At 50.1% G+C, this 21,019-nt stretch overlaps 1 protein-coding gene across 1 annotated transcript in view; it reads right to left on the bottom strand.

Annotated features, from left to right (window-relative positions):
- Nucleotides 1-14,627: 14,627 nt before the first annotated feature.
- Vipr2 (vasoactive intestinal peptide receptor 2) overlaps nt 14,628-21,019 on the bottom strand; it is a 59,457-nt gene continuing 53,065 nt past the window's right edge. The window contains exon 13 of the mRNA XM_004860311.4: nt 14,628-20,638. Coding sequence (XP_004860368.1) covers nt 20,465-20,638 — 174 coding nt within the window. The 3' untranslated portion in view covers nt 14,628-20,464. The remainder of the gene's footprint in view (nt 20,639-21,019) is intronic.

Consider the following 21,019-nt stretch of genomic DNA (forward strand, 5'->3'; position numbering starts at 1 on the left):
CTTCTGAAGTCCCCTCCCAACACTGTGGCCTTGTCACCTGCAGCTGCTTGCTGGTTTCTGTTTGGTTTGGTGTTGGCCTTGCCTAGGCCTGGAACATTCCAGTACTCAGGGAGTAGCTGGTGAGCAGATGGGCAATTCGGCTGTTGGCTGGAGACTGTTGGTCCTTCCAGGGCCCAGCTGATCGGCCGGTCATCCATACTGGGAGCCACAGGAGGGGCAGGAGTGAGGATCCTGGTGGCAGCACCAAGGAAAGGGTTGTCATCAGCAATTCCCAGCTCTGTGGAAACATCTTAGTGACCTGGTGTAAGAACTAGGAGTTCATGAACACCCAGATTTCCCCCTCAATTGCAATAATAAAACATACTATTTTGGGGCTAAAAAGTAACTATTTTTCCCTAGGGGAGTTTTCATTTCTAGATGGCTTATAAATATTGGGCTTTATGCTCAGCTTTTGGTCCCCCTGAGTAGTTCTTGGATCATCAAGATGGCATCTCATATCAATGATCACATATGCCACACAGAGCAGCCACACACTGCCTGCTCCATGTATTCTGGTCACCATGTTTGGTGTTTTTGCATCTGGAGGCCGAAAGGCATAGGGTGGCCTGTTGGGGCTGCTCATGTGTCCTGGGGAACCCTAATGGGAGATTCCTTTGGGGACCCCACTGTCATCATCTAAACACTCTATGATGGCTTGATTCTGGGGTGGTGAGTCAGGGTCACTTTGTGACATGGCTTTCTGAAGCAGTGGTGAGGCACATGGCTGTGTCTGAGGATCAGAGTCCACATGGCTCTGGTGGCCTCTGATGTGGTGAATGCTGAGTCCTGTTACAGCTTCCCTGGCTCCAGAGGCTGCCTCTTATCTCTCTCTCTCTCTGTACCTTCTTATCTTATTTCTGCTTTTTTTTCCTTAGGACATTCTAAACCTTTGCTATGGAAATGGAGTATTGTCTAAGGGGTGGCCAGCTGTGGACCTGGTTTAGGGGTGATGCCTCACAGGTGTTTTGAATGTAATGCAGGAGCGAAAGCTGAAGATGTCCTATAGATAAACATATATGGCTCTCACAACTGAAGTATGGTTATGTTTTTGTGGGGCTTTAAAATAAAAAAGACATTTGGAAAAGAAGCTGTCACCAGTGCGATATGGAACTGTGTAGCACTGTGGTCAGAAGGTGGCACCACATCCCAACCTGGCTGACTTGGACTTGCTATGCACAGCATGGGAAGGAGGAGGGAGAGCTGTTCTGCCTATGGGGCCCTTCCTTGCTCCTGTGCTGTACTGGGACCTAATAATTTGGGTCCAGATCGTGCAAGGTATGTCTGAAGTTGTGTTGCCTTGGAATGGAATGGAATCTTGGAATGGAGTTTTCTTCAGGAGCTAAACTCAGGAGCTAAAGTCTGGTTGATGTCTTCCTGCCCCTCAGCAGGGTCATTCAGGGGTCTTTTGCTTCATCATTTCTGGTTAAGAGTAATTTGCTCTTTTGTCCTTTCCATCTGTGTCATGTGTTTTTCCCCTCTGGCTACTTGTAAAATTTGGCTTTTGATTTTCAGCAACTTGACAGTGATGTGATTAGGTGCTTTATTTGTATCGATTGACCCTTGAGTGGAATTTTCTGAGTTTCTTGCATCTATGGAATGCTTCGTGTGATCAAATTAGGAAATATTGTGGACATTATTTCTCTTTTTATACTTTTATGCCTCTCTACTTCTGGGACTGTAATGACACATGCCTGTATTCCACTTGATACTATCCATAGGTCAGGGGAATTCTCTTAATATTTAAAAACATTTTTGTTGGTGTTTCAATGAGCATAATTTATATTGACCTGTTTTAAAGCTCACCTGTACTTTGCTTTGATATATTTAATCTGCTGTCAACTCTGCAGGGGAGAGAGATTCTCCAGAGAACACTGGTGTTTATTTGGACAGCAGAGCATGGTGGTGGGAACACTTGGCATCATAAGCCTTGGTGCTTTTGAGGAGGACAAGGCAAAGGGAGTTTTGAAACAATGATTAAACCAGGGTGGGTCAGGCAGTCATGGGGCAGAAGTCCTTATTGATGTGCCTTTTCTATGAAGCCATGGTGACCTCTATGCAGGGTGGTGGTGATGGAAGACTTCTGTGACATCTCCTACCCACAGTCATGTGTAAGAACTCCCTTCACAATATCCAGGCTTGCTTGCTTGATTTATTTATTTCAACCAACAAATTTTTTATTTCAGTTACTGTGTTTTTCATTTCTAGTATAGCCCTTTTAAAAAGTATCTGACTTTTTTACCCATTATATCCATCTTTTCTTGTAGAATCTTCAACACACATGAACACAAAGTTATTTTAAAGTTCTTTTCTATAGAGCATCTTGTTCATTGGTGGGTCTGCTTCTATTGCCCTATTTTTCCTCTTAATTTTAAGTTGCATTTCCTGTTCCTTCAAGAACATTTTTATTGTGACTAATATGTTATGGAAACTGGATTCTGTTGTTTTCCTCCAAAGAGCGCTGTGTTCTAGGAGGCAGTTTTATTCCTGGTGGGTCACTTTGAGATTGGATTTATAGTTTGTTAGGGTGATCATCTCTTACAGTTTTGTCCTTGGTTCTGGAATAAATCCCTCCGCATAGATTTGCTGTCCTGGCTCTTCCAGGTTTCCAGAGTGAATGTTCAGCAGACCTCAGACCTGTGAGTTTGAATCCTGATTCTTCAGTCTCCCAGGTCCTGAAATCATGGCACCACTCCAGTCTCTGCTCTCTGCTTAAGATTCCTTTTATTCTTACACTGTGTCTTAGTCACTTTCCTTGTTGCTGGGGGTCAGCACATGCCTTGGCACAGGGTGAGGTTAAAACAGGGCTGGGGGGCTCCTCCTGACTCTGCCTTCCAGAACGTCCCTGTAGTCTATACAGAGGTGGTTACTCTCATTCTGTTTCCCTCAGGGGAGAGGCAGCACAAACAAGCATCCTGCTTGGAGTGTTACTTGTTCAAGGTTGAGTTTCTAGCAACTTCCTGGTCTCATCATGTAGAACCTTGTATTCAGTGCTCATGAGGCATCTGGAGGAAGCTGGTGGGCTGGAGCTCAGGGTGAAGGCTGCAGTACTGACTCAAGCCCTGAGCATGTTGCTCGGGGTGCTGGACAGAGAAGATACTGGTGGATGTCCCAGGAGCTCTCTTCCCACTTCACACCAGGAGGCCTCTGCAGCCTTCCCATCTATGAGCCTACACTGTTTCCCAGCATCTGGTCTTTTATCTAGCTGTGATCTGTGGCTTCTGTGGGGAGGTTTCCTGCCTAGACTCCTGTTCCACCCAGCTGGGCTCTAAGGCCAATGCTCCTCGGTGGAGTTGCTGCCCTCAGTCACCCGTGGGCCTCCTCTGGACCCCGCAGTCACAGCATCTCTCATCTGTCCCCCTCTGGCCTTGGATGTTGACACTCTGAAATCTGTCTTTACATCACTTCTGGTTTGCTTAAGATTCCTTTTATTCTAACAGTGTCATAATCACTTCCCTTGTTGCTGGGACAAAATACTCAGCACCAACAATTTAAGGGAGAAGAGGTTTATTTTGGATTGCATTTCAGTCCATGGTCAGTTGACTCAAAGGCAGGACCATATGGCAGAGGGACCCTGTGAAGGGTAGCTGCTCATGCCACAGTGCACAGGAAGCAGAGAGGGAAGGGAGAAGATAAGGAGGGAGACAGATCCTTCCAGGCCATGCCCCTAGGAGCCTGTCTCCTTGCTATATCAAGTTAGCTATAGCACCCCCGTCCATAATCCAATCACCCCAAAGCCCTACCTATGAGCTCATGAGGCTCTAGGGGGATATCTAGATAGGAACTGTAACATATAGCATAGGAATCTTTTCTCTTTGTGATATGGCCCAACTTTTATGAAGACATTTTCATGTTATGAACCAACAAGTCCCTGTTCCCAAGGCTTGACCTCATCTTGAGAATCTGACATCACCACATGGTGTCCCAAGGAGCAGAGCGTGACACCTACTATACATCATTCAGAGAAGTGCGCTCATTTCTGAGAAAACATTTCGTGCTTGCTTTTTGACTTGTTTCACTATGTTCTTGGCATCAAAAATATTGCACCAAAATGCCAAGTACCCATTAAGAGAAGCTTTCTCTTGATCCCAAGTATTCCCATGGCTAATTTAAACTGAAAAGGGATTTTTAATGAGAAATTGGGTAGGTGACCCAATTGGAGCAAGGAACCAGATGTGGGCACGTGTGGCCAGGATCCAGGGGCCTGGTGGCAGAGACAACTTGGCCAGGGCCTTGCACCCAAAGGCATGTTTTCAAATGTCTGTTTCTATCTGGACCCTGAGTGCTGCCCAGCCCCTGGGTCCTGGACACGAGTCAGGTATGTTGAAGCTCATCACCCCTCTATTGTCCCCGCAGACATAGTCAACAGTCCCCTGACCCAGAGGACACTGAGAGGAACCATCTGGTCCCTCCACTTCCCCTGGCCCTGTATCAGGGAGGACCTGACACCCCATCTCTTACCCTGCCCGTCCTGGGGCTTCTGCAACATGTGGGTTGCGCCAAGGACCCAGGATCTGACTGCTCTTCCCTGGGCCATTTCCTAGGGCTGGGTTCTGAGGGAGAGGGCAAGCACCCTGGGGCAGAGGTAGGCCCCCTGATGGAGGCTGCTCCCTGCTCACCAACTCTGCCACAGCCTCGCCTCTGCCCGGGTGTCTGGGTGCTGGCTGTGACGGGTGAAGGTGAAGGTACTGGCATTTGTTGGTCTCCCACGCCCAGTGTCTCCAGACACCACAGTTCTGTCTGTCCTCAGTCCCTGGGCTTTACTGTCCCAGGGATTTCCCTAACCCAGAATTCTGACATGTTAAGGGTACTCCCAGGAGAGGCGAGGGGACAGTGGCAGCAGAGATCCCCCATGAGCCTGTGCTGCTGCACGTGCCTCTGCCGCAGTCTCCACCCCTGGGATCTGGTGGCAGCTGTGCAATTTGCCTCAGCTACTTTGAGGTCAGCAGATACTACATGGCCAAGCATGGCAGAGCTGTAACAGCTTAGCCCACTGTGGCCCCATTCTGGCCATGTCTGGAGCCCTGAGACCAGCATGTGATGGCTGCAAGCTTGTCCACAGCCCAGCCACACAGGGGACACAGCTCTAGTCAGCCAGAGCCAGGTTGTGGGGCCAGCATCAGCCAGGCTGGGCATGTGGGGTAGAAACAACTCCTGTGAGCTCCTCCTCCTCAAGGTTTAGTGTTTGCCCAGAATGTCCTGTTGTGGGGGCCACAGTGGAATATTATTCAGTGCTGAAAAGATATAACTGTCAAGCCATGAACAGACATAAAGGAACTTGAACTGCATATTACGAAGCAAGAGAGTCAATCTGCAAAGGCTACAGACTGTGATTCCTATGGCATGACATTCAGGAGAAGGCAGCACCATGGAGACAGGAAAAGATCATCGACCAAGGGTTAGGAAAAAGGGAGGAGGAGCAGGCTGCATTAGACAAGAAGCCATCTCTTCTCGGCTGATGGCAATGACTCTACATTCTGACCCTGTGGACACTTCAGGCGGGTAAAATCATACAGTTGTCACCTTTGGAGACTGGTTTATGTCATCTAGCATGGTAATCCCTTCAGCATTTGCTCCCGGTGTAACAAGTGGCAGGGTTTCATTCCTTTTGAAGGCTGCATACTTTCCCATTGTGTGAGGCTGCATGAACACTACTGTGCATGCATCTCTCTGAGACTCTGCTTTCAATTCTTCTTTGTATTTACCCAGGAGTGGGATTGCTGGTTATGTGGTGATTTGCAGTCTTCTCTGTTGCTATATGGGAGTACCTGAAACCAGGTATTTCTAAAGGAGAGAGGTTTACTTTGGCTCACAGCTCTGGAGGCCAAGGGGTCCAAAGTCACGCAGTTGTTGCATTGGGTGAGGGTCTTTTGTGGCTTCAACTCACTCAGAAAAAGAAGGGCCAGCAGGCCATTTGAGGAGAAGGGGAGGCTGCTGGGCAGCAACCCCATTCCTCAAAGGCTCGGACCTTCCCTGAAGCTCCACTGTGATCCACGCACCTCCTGACTAGGCACGAAGGGATAAAGGCTCCAGCAAACGAACCTGTGGGGGTGGCACACGTAATCATGGCATATGGTCATTTTATTTTCAAGATTTTGGAGGAGCTGCTGAATGTTCTCCTGGTGGCTGCACTCTAAACCTTCCCAGTGGCCACACATGCCAAAGCCTCATTTCTCCACACCCTATTTTTCTGGACACCTGTCATCCTAATAAATATGGCGTGAAATCTCACTGGGGTTTGAGTTTGCATTTTCCTGATAACTTGTCCCATCAAGTGTTTTCCGCACGGTGATTGGCTTTTGTGTATCAGCCGGAGTGATGACTCTCCCTGCCTTCTGCCCTCTGAGTTGGACTGTTGGTTTTGCTGTCCAGTGGCTGGTGCTTCTCCTTGCCAGTGTTTGTACCCTGTGTGTCATTGCAACTCCAGGGCTGTGCCAACCAAACCACGCCATTTTTCATGCCTTGATCCCATTTCTAGGTTGTTTTTTTTTGGTACCAGGGATCAAACTCAGGACCTTGTGCTTTCGAGGCAGGCAATGGCACCATTGAGCTAAATCCCTGGCTCTCTAGGTACTTTAACTTGAATCCATCATTTAAAAGAATGAGAGATTTATTGTGCTCTTTAGAACCAAAAGTTAAAAATCTTCAGTCAATACTCTGACTTTCACCTCGGCACTATCTGGAGTGCATGAGAAATGTTGGCTCTGCTGAGGCATCCTTTCAAGGCCAGACGCCCCAGGGTGGAGAGCAATGGTGTCACAAATGGCAGCATTGAATTGTACTTTGCATAAGCCCAGTAGGTATTTGCTGGAAGCCAGAAAAATCCCACGGCAAAAGCACAAATGGAGTTCATCAAAATGGCAGTGCTTACTCCAGTGCTCAGTGGTGTGGGCCAGGGCACTGAGGTCCGCACTGTTCTCCCAGCAATGGGCCGGCAGAGAAGGCTGCATGCAGATATGAATCCAGACACGGAGCAGCTCACCGCTGTGGAGGACCAGGCATTGAGGTGCTGCGAGCCCTGACTTCTCCCTCCTGTCGCTGCAGAAACCAACAGGCCCCACTTGCCATGGCTTCTGAGATGGCCTGGTTATTCCCAAGGGCAGCCAGCATACTGAGGCAGCACTGTCCCTTCTGCAACCCAGGCTCCATCTCATGCACTGCTCTGCCTGGATCTCACACTCATAGGTGTTTAACCCATATTACCACCATCGTCATCGAGGTACTGGGGCTTGAACCCTGGGAATGTTGAGCTGCATCCCTAACCCTTTTTATTTTGACAGGGTCTCACTGTGTGTCCAGCTGGGCTTGAACTTTGGAGCCTCCTGCTTCAGCCTTGTATGTGGGTGGTGGATTACCATGCCTGCTCTGATTCTTTCTTTTGATCCCTTTTGAGCTGCGGCTCCCCTACAGCTCTGTGTGAGGCAGAATGTGGAAGCAGCGTGGAAGTTCAGAAGCTCTTCTTAAGCCTCCTTCTGTTCCTGGGGTTCTGAGGGGATCAGTTTTGATCAGAGCACCTGGATGATCAGGGCCCATCTGTTCCTCCATTGCTCTCTCTGCTCTCATCCAGAGGACAGCCAGGGTGGAGGGTTCCCTTGGTAATGGCTCAGGTCCTTCCCGACCACCGGGGATGGCTCTAGATGGCATCCTTATGACAGCTATGGTTCTCTTAGACCTAAATTTGCACCGTTTCCCCAAAATGAACTGCTGGATACTAAAGGACATAAAGACCATTTATCATCCTCCAGTGATAACTTTTTTTTTCTGGTACCAGGGATTGAACTCAGGACCTTGTCCTTGTGAGGCAGGTGTAGTGCCACTGAGCTAAATCCCCGGTCCTCAATGATAATGTTTTTGAAAATTGCTCTGGCTGATCCAGGTGGGATGTGCAGAGTCACTGGGTGTCATCCACGTCACACCAGGTCCTCTCTTCTGGAGCCCTCACCCAGGTCTGAAGGAGGCTCTGTAGGCCCCGGGCCCTGTCAGCACTCCAAGCAGGGCTCTGAGCTGGGCTGGCTGGGACACATGCACGCTGTCCCTCAGGCTGCCTACCTTCCCACCATCTGGATGTTCACCTCTCAGGCATGGGTGGCTGCCTGGTTCACCCTAATGGGACATGGGCAGAATCCTGGGTCCACACCAAGAAGAGTGGTGCCATGGGGGCGTGCAGACCCTGAACTGTGCCAGCTTCTCATCTTCACACTAAAGGACTTAGGAGAAGAGAGAGGAACAGTCTGTGCCTGGTGCTGTGTGTGGAGAGGCCACAGCCATCAGCCTGGACCAAAAGGTCCAGGAGAGGTCCGGTAGTGCCATGACCCCTGGCCCTCACTAGTCATCAGCATTGAGGACTCTTGGCTTAGTGACCTGGTTTACACCTGCCTCCCTGTGGGTGGGGAGTCCTCTGCACAGGGTCTTGCACGGGCTCAGGAGCATGGTCTCCACACAAGGAAAGCTCAGACAGCACTGCCTTCAAGCCCGGGTTCTGCTAACACACAGCCAGTGCTCACCATGGTCTCCTGGGTCCCTAGGGGACAGCTCCCTGCCTCAGTGTCCTGTGATGCTTCAGGCATTTCTGGCTGGGGCCTGGGGCCCCCATGACTCACTGCTCTGATCCCCCTTCCAGGCCTCCAGGAGCCTCACAGGGTGGGCAGCACTGGAAGGTGTGAGTTTCCCCATAGCTCTTAAGCTCTCCTAAAATCACAAACCCTAAATCTTGGCCTTCTGTTAATAACGGAGAGAACAGATTCCCTGGGGATTTAAAGGCACAGCCAAGACAGCTTGTTTGCTAGCCTGAAATTCTTTCAAACATAGACATGAAGGAAATTCCTCTTTGACCTAGAATCTCAGTGCAGTTAAGCCTGCTGACATTTCCGAGGCCAGGCAAGCATGAGAAGTGCATCTGGCGCCAGTCCTGCCCCGTCTCTTTAGGTGCATTATTCAGGTGCTCCCTGAGTTCTTCCCAGCACTGCGCTGGAGGCCTTCCTGGAGTCTGAAACCATTCCTATGCCTGGCTGGGAGAGGAGAGGGCTGTCTACTCTAGAGTCCCCCGGGGCTGGGGATTTAGCTCAGTGCCACCAAGCCTGCCTTGCAAGCATCAGGTCCTGAGTTTGATCCCCGGTACCAAAGAAAGAAAGAAAAGAGTACTCTAGAGTCCCCTGGAAGAGCCAGCGAGTTGCTTCAGGCACTGGACCTCATGTGCCCAGCCTCAGCCTGGCACCTTCGCTGTCTCCTCCCACCACGGGTTTTGAACAGGGTCCGAGGGATAACCCCTCTCATGACTTCTCTGAGTGAAGTTGGAAAAACGAGGTCAGAACACAGCAGCGGGGGTGTCGCCCTGCCCAGGCTCCCCAGCTGGACGCCTTACCAGCCACCAACCCTTTTGTTCAGATTCAGTCTGGAGGTGGCTTGCTGTGTGGGTTCCCAGCAATTTCATGATTTGGATGATATTTAGGGACTTCTTTCCCCTGCCTGGCAGTCGCATGTGTTGTCACATTTTCAAACAGGCTCATGGTGGATGTAACCCTAGGAACATTTCTTGCTGATTCAGGGGCCTCACTTGGGTTCCTGTTACCTCTGCTTTATCTTTTTGCAGGAGTGTTTTCTAATTTCCTTTATGTGATCAATTCCTTCATTTTACAGACATTTGCTGAGCACTTGCTCTGGGACTGGAGCTGCGCATGGGAAACAGGGAGGCCACCTCCAATCCCAGCTGCTGGAGGTGAAGGAATGAGCACAGCTGTGGGCTCTTTTGGGGCTCAGGGGTGGAGAGTGGCTGGTGACGCTGCCCCTGGAGAAAGCTAGGGCTCTCATTCACCACAGATGTGTGCAGAGGGCCACAGAAGGCACTGGTCCTCGGGATGCTCGGTCCATCGGGGAACATCAGGTAAGAGCAGTCACCTGGCCTGCAATTCACACCTTTATCTGCTCTGCAAACCTAGTGGAGGCCTCAGTGTGGGCCATCTCAGTAGACGCGTGCCAACAAGGCTGTCCTCCCCCGAGGGACCTGAGGCTGCAGAGCAACTTCTCTGTTCACACTTAGGGTAACCCTGAGTGTCCAGCTCCAGGAAGCTGGAGCTTCCTCAACTATGGAGAGCTTTTGGGGTGCTTCTCGCGAGGCCACCCACTTTGCTCGTGGCAGGGATTTCGGTGAGGACGGTCCCTTCTAGAGTTTACATTTTTCTCTTAAATATTTGAGACTAAGCCTATAGTCTTGGGCCCTGCACACAATAAAACAAATTTCCATTTTTACTTTATAAGCCCTTCTGTTTACATACATACCAATCAGAACACGCAGGGCCTGGTGAGAACCATCACGGAGGAGCTAGGGCTCAGCAGGCAGCCGGAGGAGGGGCCGGTATAATCCGGTGTCACCCGGGGCTGGGTGCCCGACTCGACCACCAGGGGCAGCTGGGCTTGGGGAGGGCTGCTGAGGTTTCTCCGGCATGGCTGCTGGTTGCCTTGTTTTGTTCAGTTCAGGGCTCCCCAGGCGTCCTCGTCCAGGCATGGGTGTGCACAACATCCCGTGGACACCTTCTCCCTGCCGAGAGCCAGAGACTCACCCCGGTGGGCCCGAGCTCGGCGCCCAGCCGCCTAGCCTCTCCTAAGCTGCCGTGAACTGCAGACAGCCAGACGATTTTTCTGAGTGGAATTTTTAAAAAACCAATTAGAAACCAAATGACTTCAGTTCCCAGCTTCACTCAGGTTCCCACCACAGCCCTCAGGCAGCAGATTCCATGGCTCCTGTGGTTGCTGTGGGGAAACCCGAAATTTTCAAGGAAGAAGAAATCCTCCCGCTAATTTGGGACACCCCGGTGAACTTCGAACCTTGTGAGAAACTTTCTTCCTCCTAGGTGTTGCCACACAAGAACGTGGGGCGCCTCTCTGCTGGTCGTCCCTCTGTCCTTCAGGTAACTGGCTGGCCTCTGGAAGAGCCTGGTCTCCGGGACTCCTGGGGAGGGCGAGGCGCCTCCCTTGAGATGACTGGGGCTCGCTAGGCTACATTTTTGGAGACTCGTTTTTTCTTCATTTTTCCTACTCCACAAGCTTCGGTGAAAAGGACAAAGGGAGAGCCATGCTTGTTTCTTCTTACTGAATGGACAAAGAGCAACAGCTTCTTGGAGCCAGAACCAGCAGTTTCTGCTCATTTTGTATCTGCGAGACTTTGGTCAGTCACAGGCCACGGTCAGACCAGTAACAGCCAGAGTTAGACCAACAATGGTCAAAGTTAAACCAATAACTGGCGAGAGTTAGAAATGATAATTGGCCAAAATTAGAGGAATAACTCACATGCTGGATCTGGGTCACACTGGCTTGCCAGAGCCAATGTTAAGTTTTCGGTTTTGAAAGCCAGTTTGTAAACAGTTGTTATGGTTTGGATCTCAATTGTCCCCAAAGGCCATGCCTGGGAGGTGGCAGGAGCTTTTTAAACTGAGGCTCTGGAAGGAAGGGAGGTGGCTGGGCTGTGCTGTCAAGGGGATGCCAAGGCACTGGTCCTCCTCTCTTTCTTGCCTGCTGGCTGCCATGAGCTGTATGGTTGCACTGCCATGTGCTCTGCCATGAGGCACTGCCTCATCAGTAACAGCAGCACCATAACCAGTGGACCAAATCTCTGAAACCATGAGCAGAAATAACCCTTGACTCCTTTTAGCTGTTTACCTCAGGTACAGAAAGCTAACACAGTAGTCACTATTAAAAATTAAATTAACTTAATCATGTAAGGAAATCATATTACACAAATTATAGTTAATACCATTATAAAAATAAATGCATTACAGTGAAAACAAAAGTAAGAAATGCTGAGAGCTTGTCCCTTGTATTTTACTGTCATCCATGCCCTGGGAGTTTCTACATCTTCTGTCCCTGTGTGCTGGCAGTAATGAACACTGCAGTTGGGCGTGCCAAGAACTCCCTTGTCCCGTGCAGGAAGGTCTGCTTGGCCTTTGCTTGGTTTTTGGAGGTAACAGCTCAAAGTCAGGCGAGATGCTGGAATCCCCAGTGACAGGTGAGATGCTGTCACTCATGGTTTATGCCAAGAAGTGACTGATGAGAAGATGTGGACAACGGCTGGTCATGCCAGAAAGACGAGAGGGCTGGGCTCTGTGCCCTCAGATATCGCCCAGCTGGGCTGGAGGTCCATTCAACTTGAGACCAGTGGTCCACTTAATCACATCCAGTTAAAGCTCTGGACACCCCGGTTCAGATGGAAACACGAGCTCTGTGGCGTCACAGGTTGGTGTCCCTGGGAGGGTGACAGGGCCCCCCAGTTTGGTTTGGTGCACACATGTAAAGTAGTGTCAACAACTACCCATCATTGTGTAATGCAGCTGTTAGCTGAGTGCAGACCAGAGCTTGGCAAAATCAAGAGAGTTGCTATGAGAATCAGACTCCAGAGCTTTTGCAATAAGGAGCATTGGACACTGTTTTCTGTGTTCTGGGCTATGCATCCTTGTGACAGCTCCTGGTGTGTCTGTGACGTGAGCTTTGCAGAGGTCACAGTAGATATGTTGCATCTGTCTGCGGATGGCCATGATTACAGCGTCTCTGGTATCTGAATAACATGGGTTTCAGCACTCCAGTCCATCCCGTGGACTTGGGACTTGCCAGCCTCATCCATAATCACACAGGGCAATTCCTTGAAACAATTCTCAGTCTCTCTCTAATCTGTATCTATCTGTGTCTGTGTATCTATGGATCCCTGCCTCTCTCTGTGTTTGTTTCTTCCTGCTCTGCTTCCCAGGAGGATCTCAACAAATACAGGGTGAACTGGAAAAAGGAGGAAGTGTGAAATAGTCTGACCTGGCAGGTGAGGAAACAACAAGAACTGTGCTTGTTAATTTGCACTCTGTGGGTAAAACCAAAAGATTAACACAGATGTTGTTTCATCTTGATTCATGCAGCTACAGGCCAGGCTGCCCTGCTTGTGTGCAGAGCCCTGACTAAGACCTGTGATACCGAGCAGGGGTGGAGTCGCCTCCCAGGGTGACACCTGTGCACATCAGCTTCTGGGATCAGGTGGGGCTGGGCCACCTGAAGATGGAAGCCTGAGTCCCCATGGTCATTGGAGGTAGTCCTGCTCTGTAGGAGTGAGGTCTGGGCCATCCTGTGACCCGAACCCTCTAGAGACCTGGACAGCTGGAGCTGTGAGATAGGGCTGGGTGTGCTCTGAAGTGAGCCTTTGATGTCTGCTTATGACACAGATGAGATGGTTGCAGAGAACCATCGGCAGGGTCTGTGTGGAGTGACCGTCCAGCCATCAATGCAGGTGAAATCCCACATTAGCAAGTTATTTTATAATTTCTGAATGATCAAAAATGATTTACAGTCCTCAAGATAGGACATACTTATCCCCAAATCAATACCACAAAATTCTAGGGACGTGTTTAAGTATAATTTGAACAGAACAGAAATCACTGGCTTCTAGGGCCAAGAATTCCTAAGATAAGAAAAAAATAGGTTTGGATCAGGGTGAGCCGGGAAGATCCCCCTAGGCACCTGAATAGCAGTGGAGTAATTTAGCTCCTTTCAAAGCTGGACACTGGGCTCCAGAGAAATGCAGTGGTGAGATGCTCTTGGGCTGACCTTCAGTGTGGCCAGGTGAGCACTATGCAGGGTATAGAGGCAGCTTTCAGGGCCCTCAGAGGCAGCCAGGGGCACAGAGCCTGTCCTGATGGTGGACCCCAGTCCTGGGGTGCCCAGGCCTGGGAGGGCTGATGGTGCAGACAGGGAGGCAGAGGACATTCTGTGATGCAGCTGTTCCTCTACTGTCATGTTTCTGGTTTCTGCTGTGATGTGCATCCTTGTATCTAAATTTTTATTATTTATTTGAAGTCGAAGCTTTTGATTTTACATAGGAGCTTAGATCACCGAATTCTCATTTGTTTTTCTAAAATCTGTATTTTAAGCTACAAATTTCTTCTCAGTAGTACTTCAGTTGCAGTCTACACATTTTGGTGCACTTTTCTTATCATTCAGTTCAAACTGTTTTGAAATTCCCTTGTGATTTATTTCTTCTTTGATCTATTTACCAGTAGATGTGTTGCTCAATTTTCACATATTTGATTTTTAACAATCTTTTGTTATGAAGTTCTAGTTTCAGTTTCCCTTGGCCAGAGAATCCACTCTGCATGACTTTATTTTTCTAAATTCATCAATTTCTGCTCTTTAGTTGCATGTGGGCTGCTGGGTGCTTGAGTGAATCCTGACCCCAGGACCTTGACCCATGGTTGTTTGGAGAGGGGTCTTTTCAGGAGTCATTAGGTCAGTAACAACTGAGTGGGCACTTGAAAAAGCAAACATTCTGAAGCTACTGAGTGCTCTACATATGTTAATCAGGCCAAGTTGGCTAATATTCTTGCTCAAATGCTCTATGTCTTTATTGACTTTTTTGATTGGCTTGTCATATCAATTAGAGAGAGAAGTGTATTAAAATGTCCAATTAGGGCCATGTGTGGGGACACATGCCTATAAGCCCAGCATTTGGGAGGCTAAGGCAGGATTGCCTAGGCTACATAGTGAGTTCAAGGTCAGCCTGAACCACATAGTAAGACCCTGTCTCAAACAACAACAACAACAACAACAACAACAACAAATTGTGATTATGGATTTGTCTGTTTCTTTTTAATTCCATCAACTTGGTATCACTTGTCTTTAAGCTTGCTGTGTGCACATTTAGGATTAGGTTTTCCCGATGCATTGACCCTATGTTATCACGAAGGGTACAGGGCTGAGACTGTCAGGCAAAGGTGTCAGTATTCAGAAGGTGCCAGGCTGAAGTCCAGGGTGCCAGAACCCCTGTGTGGGACCAGTGGACTCTGCCTTCCTCCTGCTCCCTGCATCAAGATTGGCTGCCCTGAATTTCCTTGCTTACTGTCCTTCCTAGGTAAGCAATTGGATCACGGAATTTGTGTTGAATTATGAATGGTTTGCTTGGCAGAGTTAATTACTTGGAGGAATGCAGAGTGGTGGAAGCTCCAAGGGGGAGTTTCCAGTCTATAACGGCACTTCACTTTTAGGGTTGCTCGGGGCAGAACCGGCTAGAGCTCATGGCCAGCTCCTCCCCCAGCCTGGGGATCCTGGGAGGAGGCAGATGTGAGTGACTACAGGCCCGAGGTGGCTCACGGCATACAGTGCTTGAAGTCACTATTGTCCCAAGGGGCTTCCCAGGCCGGAATCTTCATTCTATATTCATTTCTTAATCATTTTCAAGGATTAAACACTTACATTATCTTCAATTCTTGGATAGTAATATTATAAATATCAAATGATCATTCTTATACACAAATCATTGTATATAACTCTGAAAATTAAAGTAAGGAGATTTCCCAGAAATGAAATTACAGGGTAAATTGGAATGAACACTTGAAATTTTATAGCAAGTTTAAAGTTCATAGAGTAAATAAGAATGGTAAATAATGTCTGTGAAATTAATGTTACATAGTATTACGATAATACAATAACATAAAAACCTACTAATTAAGGGTGTAACCACTGTGGAGGTGATGCGAAGCGGGCTGCATTGTCACAGGACCTGTGAAAATGTTACTTGCAACTAAGGATCCAGATTTAATTTACTTTTCTTATAAAGCGATGTAACAGTTTGCTTATTCTATTGCCTTTTACAGTTTCTGGTACAATGGTTACTAAATGCCCAACTTCAGGACATGGAGTAGCCCTGGGACAGGATCCTTGTGGTACCCAGCTCCAGGGTACAGGGTGACTCTGAGACAGAACAGGTGGTCCTGGTGGTCAACACGTCCAGGACATAGTCACATGGTGGCCTGGGTGGGGGTCTCTGTGGCATCTCTTGTTCCCTGTGTCTCAATGTTGTCATCAGGTGACTCCAAGGACACCAGTGAGCCTGACCCACTGGGTCTTGGTTTTGGTCCTGTGCACCCCACAGTCTCATAGAGCTGTCCCTAATCCTGCTTTGGCTTCCATGGCCCAGGATTGGGTAAGTGGGGAGCAGGTGCAGCTCACACACACTGTTTCCTCCTCTGGATGCCCCCAGCCCATTTGGGGTCCCATCTGTTCCAATGTATCAGTGCCCCAGTTCCTTATGGTGCTGAGCCTGGATGGGATCTGGGTTTGTTGAACACAAAAGGCCCTGGCACCCTGGCTGAGTAGCAGAGGGTTTTGGACTCAGTTCCCGACCTGGTCTCCAGGCGGCTCTGTGAGCCCTGGGAGCAGCTGTGGCGCTGCTTGGGGTCCTGATCATTCCATTCAGCCTCTTGCTTCTGCTGCCGTCCTAGACCCTCCCTGCTGTTCCTTAAGTCATCCTGGTCATGGACCTTGGCCCTGTCCCAGACCCTCTGTCACGGTCACTGACTGGCCTCCCCTCTAAGGTCCACAGAGCCCTGCAAAACGCTTTCCATGTTCCTTGGAGAACAGGTCAGAGCTCAAGTTCGCTTGACTGGCTTTTATCCAGTTGTTCTGCTGGGAGCTGCACCTTTGTGCCTGGGCTGCTCTGTCTGATCCACGGTTTCCTTGCTCTTGTATCCTCCCCACCCCTTGCACAGGGGCCTCTGCAGAGCCATCCTCCACTGGCTCCTCTGTACTGTGCATCTAGAGCTCCAGTGCACAAGCCTGGGCCTGGGTGCCCCCAGTCCTATGAGCTGGAGGAGCCCTGGGGGCTAGGAGAAGGAATGACCTTAGGCTGCACAGACTCCTGTATCTTAGCGCTGGCTCTCAGTAGACTGTGATTATTTATGATTTCAAAGTCACAACTCTTTCATATTCTGGACTTGCGTTATTTAAACCACCGTGTCTTGTGTTTTTCAGGTGCACTGAATCTCCACGCTGTTTTCTTGGACTTTCACATGCAGCCTTCACACATGAGGCTACAGAACCCTGAATCTCAGAGTGGGTCTGGCCCAGGTCGGTGTGGCTTGGTGATTATATCCCAACAGTTTGTCTCCCTCCTGTTCCCCCAGTTCCAGGTGCTGAATAGACACCGCTCTAACCAAGGTCCCAGGGATGGCCCTGGGGCATCCAGCCCAGGACTTGCCCTGAAGAGCCCTCTGTGTCTCACGGAGCAGAGGACGAGGGGCGGGGCGGGAGGCTGCCAGCTGAGGCTGCCTGCCCCACTTCTCTTGTCGTCGAACAGAGAACATAAAGGAAGCACGACACTCTTTTCTTCCCACCCTCAATGAGCACTGTTTTGGTATAAAAGATGCCCTGGATCCTTTGTGACATCAGTGTCCCCACACAGTGGCTCCCAGGCACCTGCTGGTCCACGAGTGGTGCTGACGTGGATGTGGGAGGACGCACGAGCTCTGCTGCTGTGGGACGCTGGCGCTGGTCCACTTTGTTAGTGGGTCAGGTGAGGCTCGCTTTTAACAGAGCTGAAGAAAAGCTCTCTGTAGAGGCAAGATGCTCACTGTTCCTTACAGTTAAAGACATGCAGATTAGAGAAATGGGGCCCTCAGGGTCCCCTGCAAAAGACAAAGCACCCACCAAGGTGTGTGGTGCCTCAGAGTGGCTAGAGCATGACTTGCTCCCACTGTTCCCAGGGCAGACACCTGCTAGAGTTGAATACCCTTCACCCCATGAGGACCTTAAGGATTTATTCCGTGAGAATACTCAGGCAAGCATAAATACAATGTAAAAGCAGCTCAAACAGGGACAGTGAACTGACCGAATAAACAAAGTTATGTCTAGGCTGTGAGTGATATGGAGCTGTGGAAATAGTGCAGATCTGAGCTGGGTGTGGTGGCACACACCTGCAAACCCAGGTATGAGAGAGGCTGAGGCAGGAGGACCTCAAGTTTGAGGCCAGCCTGGTCCACTTAGTGAGACTGTCTCAATAAAAATGCACATTTGGACATTTAGATGGAAGGATCTCCATTCTGTCTTAATTGGAAAAAGCAGGCTGCAGAACCTCTGTACAAGGCGACCTAATTTCCATGAGTAAACAGAGAAGGAGAGGGGGAAAGATCTGTTTGGTAGACAGGAAAATCCTAGACCAACAGCAGTGCTTGCGATGACTACCTCAGTGGAGCAAGGAGGACCCAGTGTGTCACTGCCCCGGAGCTGAAATTGTGACTCTGCTGTGTTCATCACTGTTCATCCTGCAGAGGGTGTCCTCAGAGCCCTCAGCCCTCCCATCAGGTCAACTCTCCTTCAGCATCTCCCCAATACTTCCTACCTTACGGAGCTCACACCTTCTCGTCAGCAGGACCTGCACTGGCCCTCCTCCTTGGCTAGCCTGCTTTGCTCTGATCAGCAGACAGTGCTCTGCTTGGCTCCATTTCTAAGTTTGGCCTTCTGAGAGCCTGATTTTTAGCCCTGTGTCATGTTCCTCTTGGCAATCCAGCAGTTTGGTTGAGTGTGGAGTAGAAATATTTTTTCTCTGTCTATGGCATAATTATAGTTAAGGGTAAGCACACACACGTATAAACAAACACACATATACACACAGACATGGACGCCCTCTTATGTGCACACATACAGGCATGCATGCCCTTCCATGTGTACATACACATGTATGCACATCCTATCAGGTACACACACACACACATACACATGTGCACTGAGTCCCACTCTGGTCCTGGATGATAGGTCTTCAGGTTCTGGGGAGCTGAGGAGCTGAGGGCAGGGAAGGTAGTTAGGCCACATACCCCAGCTGCCACACATACTCCTTAGCCACCTCAGACCTGCCTTCTTCCTGAGGACCTGAAGGGTCAGGTACAGCCTCCAGGGAAGCATCCTTGAAGGAGCCATGTGGCCAGCAGGATTCTGCCTGCGGCACTGTACTGAATATCACAGAAAATCTGTACCCAGGACAGATGTGACACCAGGTTTACAGCCGCATCTACATAGCTCTTCTCCAAAAGGTGGGCTTGTGACATCACACATGGACTTGGGACACATCAGAGCATACAGTGATCACTGCTACTAGTCAGTTCCCTCAGCCCTGTTTACAGAGTCTTCTTTCTGTCCCTAGGCACTTGCTTAGACAGGCAAGCACATTCCATGTGTGGGCAATGTCCACACCAGTGATCAAGGTCCACGGTGCACAACCCACACCTAGACACCAGCAACATTTCACTTCCTTCCAACAGCTGGAGAGACAAATTGAGCCGGAGCTCTCTTTATTCACCTGTGCTCCTCTCAGTAGCTGTAGCCCTCATACCCAGTCCCAGGTCACCTGTCTCCCATGCTCCCATAAAGGTTAGGGCTTGGGGCCTCTGGATCCCCTGAGCTGCCCACCCCACTGTGATTGCAGAAACAGGGACCTTATCTGCAGTACTGGGGAGGCATCCAGGGATGGCTCGGCTGGATAAGGGAGCAGACTTGGGCTGGCTCTGCTGTCCCAAGGCCCATGTCCCATCTTACTCCCAGGAACATGGGTGTGGGGTCTTGTTCTTTGCTGCCTCCTGGCCCCCCAGCCTCTGGCCTGAGCACCTCCATGGTGATCACCAGTACCTGGATGGCCAGGGTCCACATGGCCACCAAAGCCGCCAGGGACACTCTGAAGACCTCAGCTTGAGGGACAAGTGCTGGGTCTCACAGGGGCAGCTGCTGGGCTGATCCTGCAGGCCCGAGTGCTGCGGGGCCAAGGGCTTGGTCTAGGGATAGGAGGGTGCCCCTCCCACCCATGTCTGCCTCTGTGGCCATGTCAGCAATTTCCTTGGGATCTGCAGACACTTCAAAGAATAGAAAGCAAGGGCTGCTGTTTGCAAATACCAGACAGGAGGCTTCATACCATTTTATATATTGTTAAAACAATTCTCCATTGAAACAGAAATAACTTTAATATTCTCATCAAAAAGAGAATAGGTTTGCTGTTTCTCCCAGGTAACACCTGTCCCTTGGGCCTATTACCAGCCTGGGTAGAGCAGCCCTCTGCCAATGCAGGATTGGGTTTGGGGCCAGGCCCTCCTTGAGTTATCCTGCTTTCCCCCAGTGGTTGGGGCTGGGATGTTGGGTGCACAGCCTTTTGGGGACATGGTCAGGGACCAGGAGAGAGGGAGGGGAGGCTGCTGTACTTGCTGACCACCCCTCGTCTGTTGTGGTTTGAGCTCCCAGCTTCTGTCCAGCATCCTGTGGGCTTCCAGGGCAATGCCCAGCCCAGGTCTAGGCCTGGCTCCCACCACAGGACCTGTGCTGGGCAGAGTCAGCAGAACCTAAGAACTCTTTTGTAGCCTCTGGCCACAGCTCCAGGTCACGGATGTTGATTCTGACGTTTAGGGCTGCCTGGTCTCTCCGGTTCATGTTCAAAGTGGATCCACTTACACAGCTGAGCAACATTATGAGCAAAATGATCTAAATGCTGCCATTTAACAATAATGTGCACTTACATCAAATCTATCACAAGGCTGCCTGTTCCACACACAGCACTGAGCCGAGGAGGGGATTATGTTAAGGAGGGGCAAGCTGTGGACCAGCCCAGTGGTGGCAAGGGGGCAGCAGGAGGAAACACCTCGCAGAACAGTTACATGACTGAGGTCTCCGTCTGTAGGAAGGACTGGGTACGGGAGCCCCGGTGGATCTGCAGGGCGCTCTCTGAGCCATGCCGGGAGATGGACCAGCTGTGCAGCCGGTAGTTTCGGCCCCCAGGCTGAGTCAGGCATAGGCTGTGCCACCTTCTTTTCAGCTCGCACTGGACCTAGGGTGGGGGCACCGCAGATGTTAGCTGCTACCCTGGGTGGAGGGCCTGCTGCTGTCTCCATGGCTGAGCAGATAGATAAAGATGGCCTGGAGCAGAAGGGACATGGGATGCCAGAGTAGGAGAAACTTTCCCGGCCAACCCAGTACCAACGGAGGGGCCTTGTACATCAGCAGGGACCTTCCTTGTTGGGCAGAAATGTGGCTGCTTGTGACACAGGTCTGGTTATGCCTGGCACCAGCCCTTTAGCTCCAAACACAGTCCTGGCTGTATAGGGTCCCAGCTGGCCTTCTCCTCTCTCAGGAGTCTGAGTGAGGGGTACTACCTCCTGTGCAGGCTGGGGAGGGGTGATACAGGGGACTGAAGCTCAGAGAAGAGGGG

The sequence above is a fragment of the Heterocephalus glaber genome, unplaced genomic scaffold (genome assembly GCF_053883595.1).
Source record: "Heterocephalus glaber isolate CG9 unplaced genomic scaffold, H.glaber_assembly_v1.0 deba00000818, whole genome shotgun sequence".
NCBI classification, from domain to species: domain Eukaryota; kingdom Metazoa; phylum Chordata; class Mammalia; order Rodentia; family Bathyergidae; genus Heterocephalus; species Heterocephalus glaber.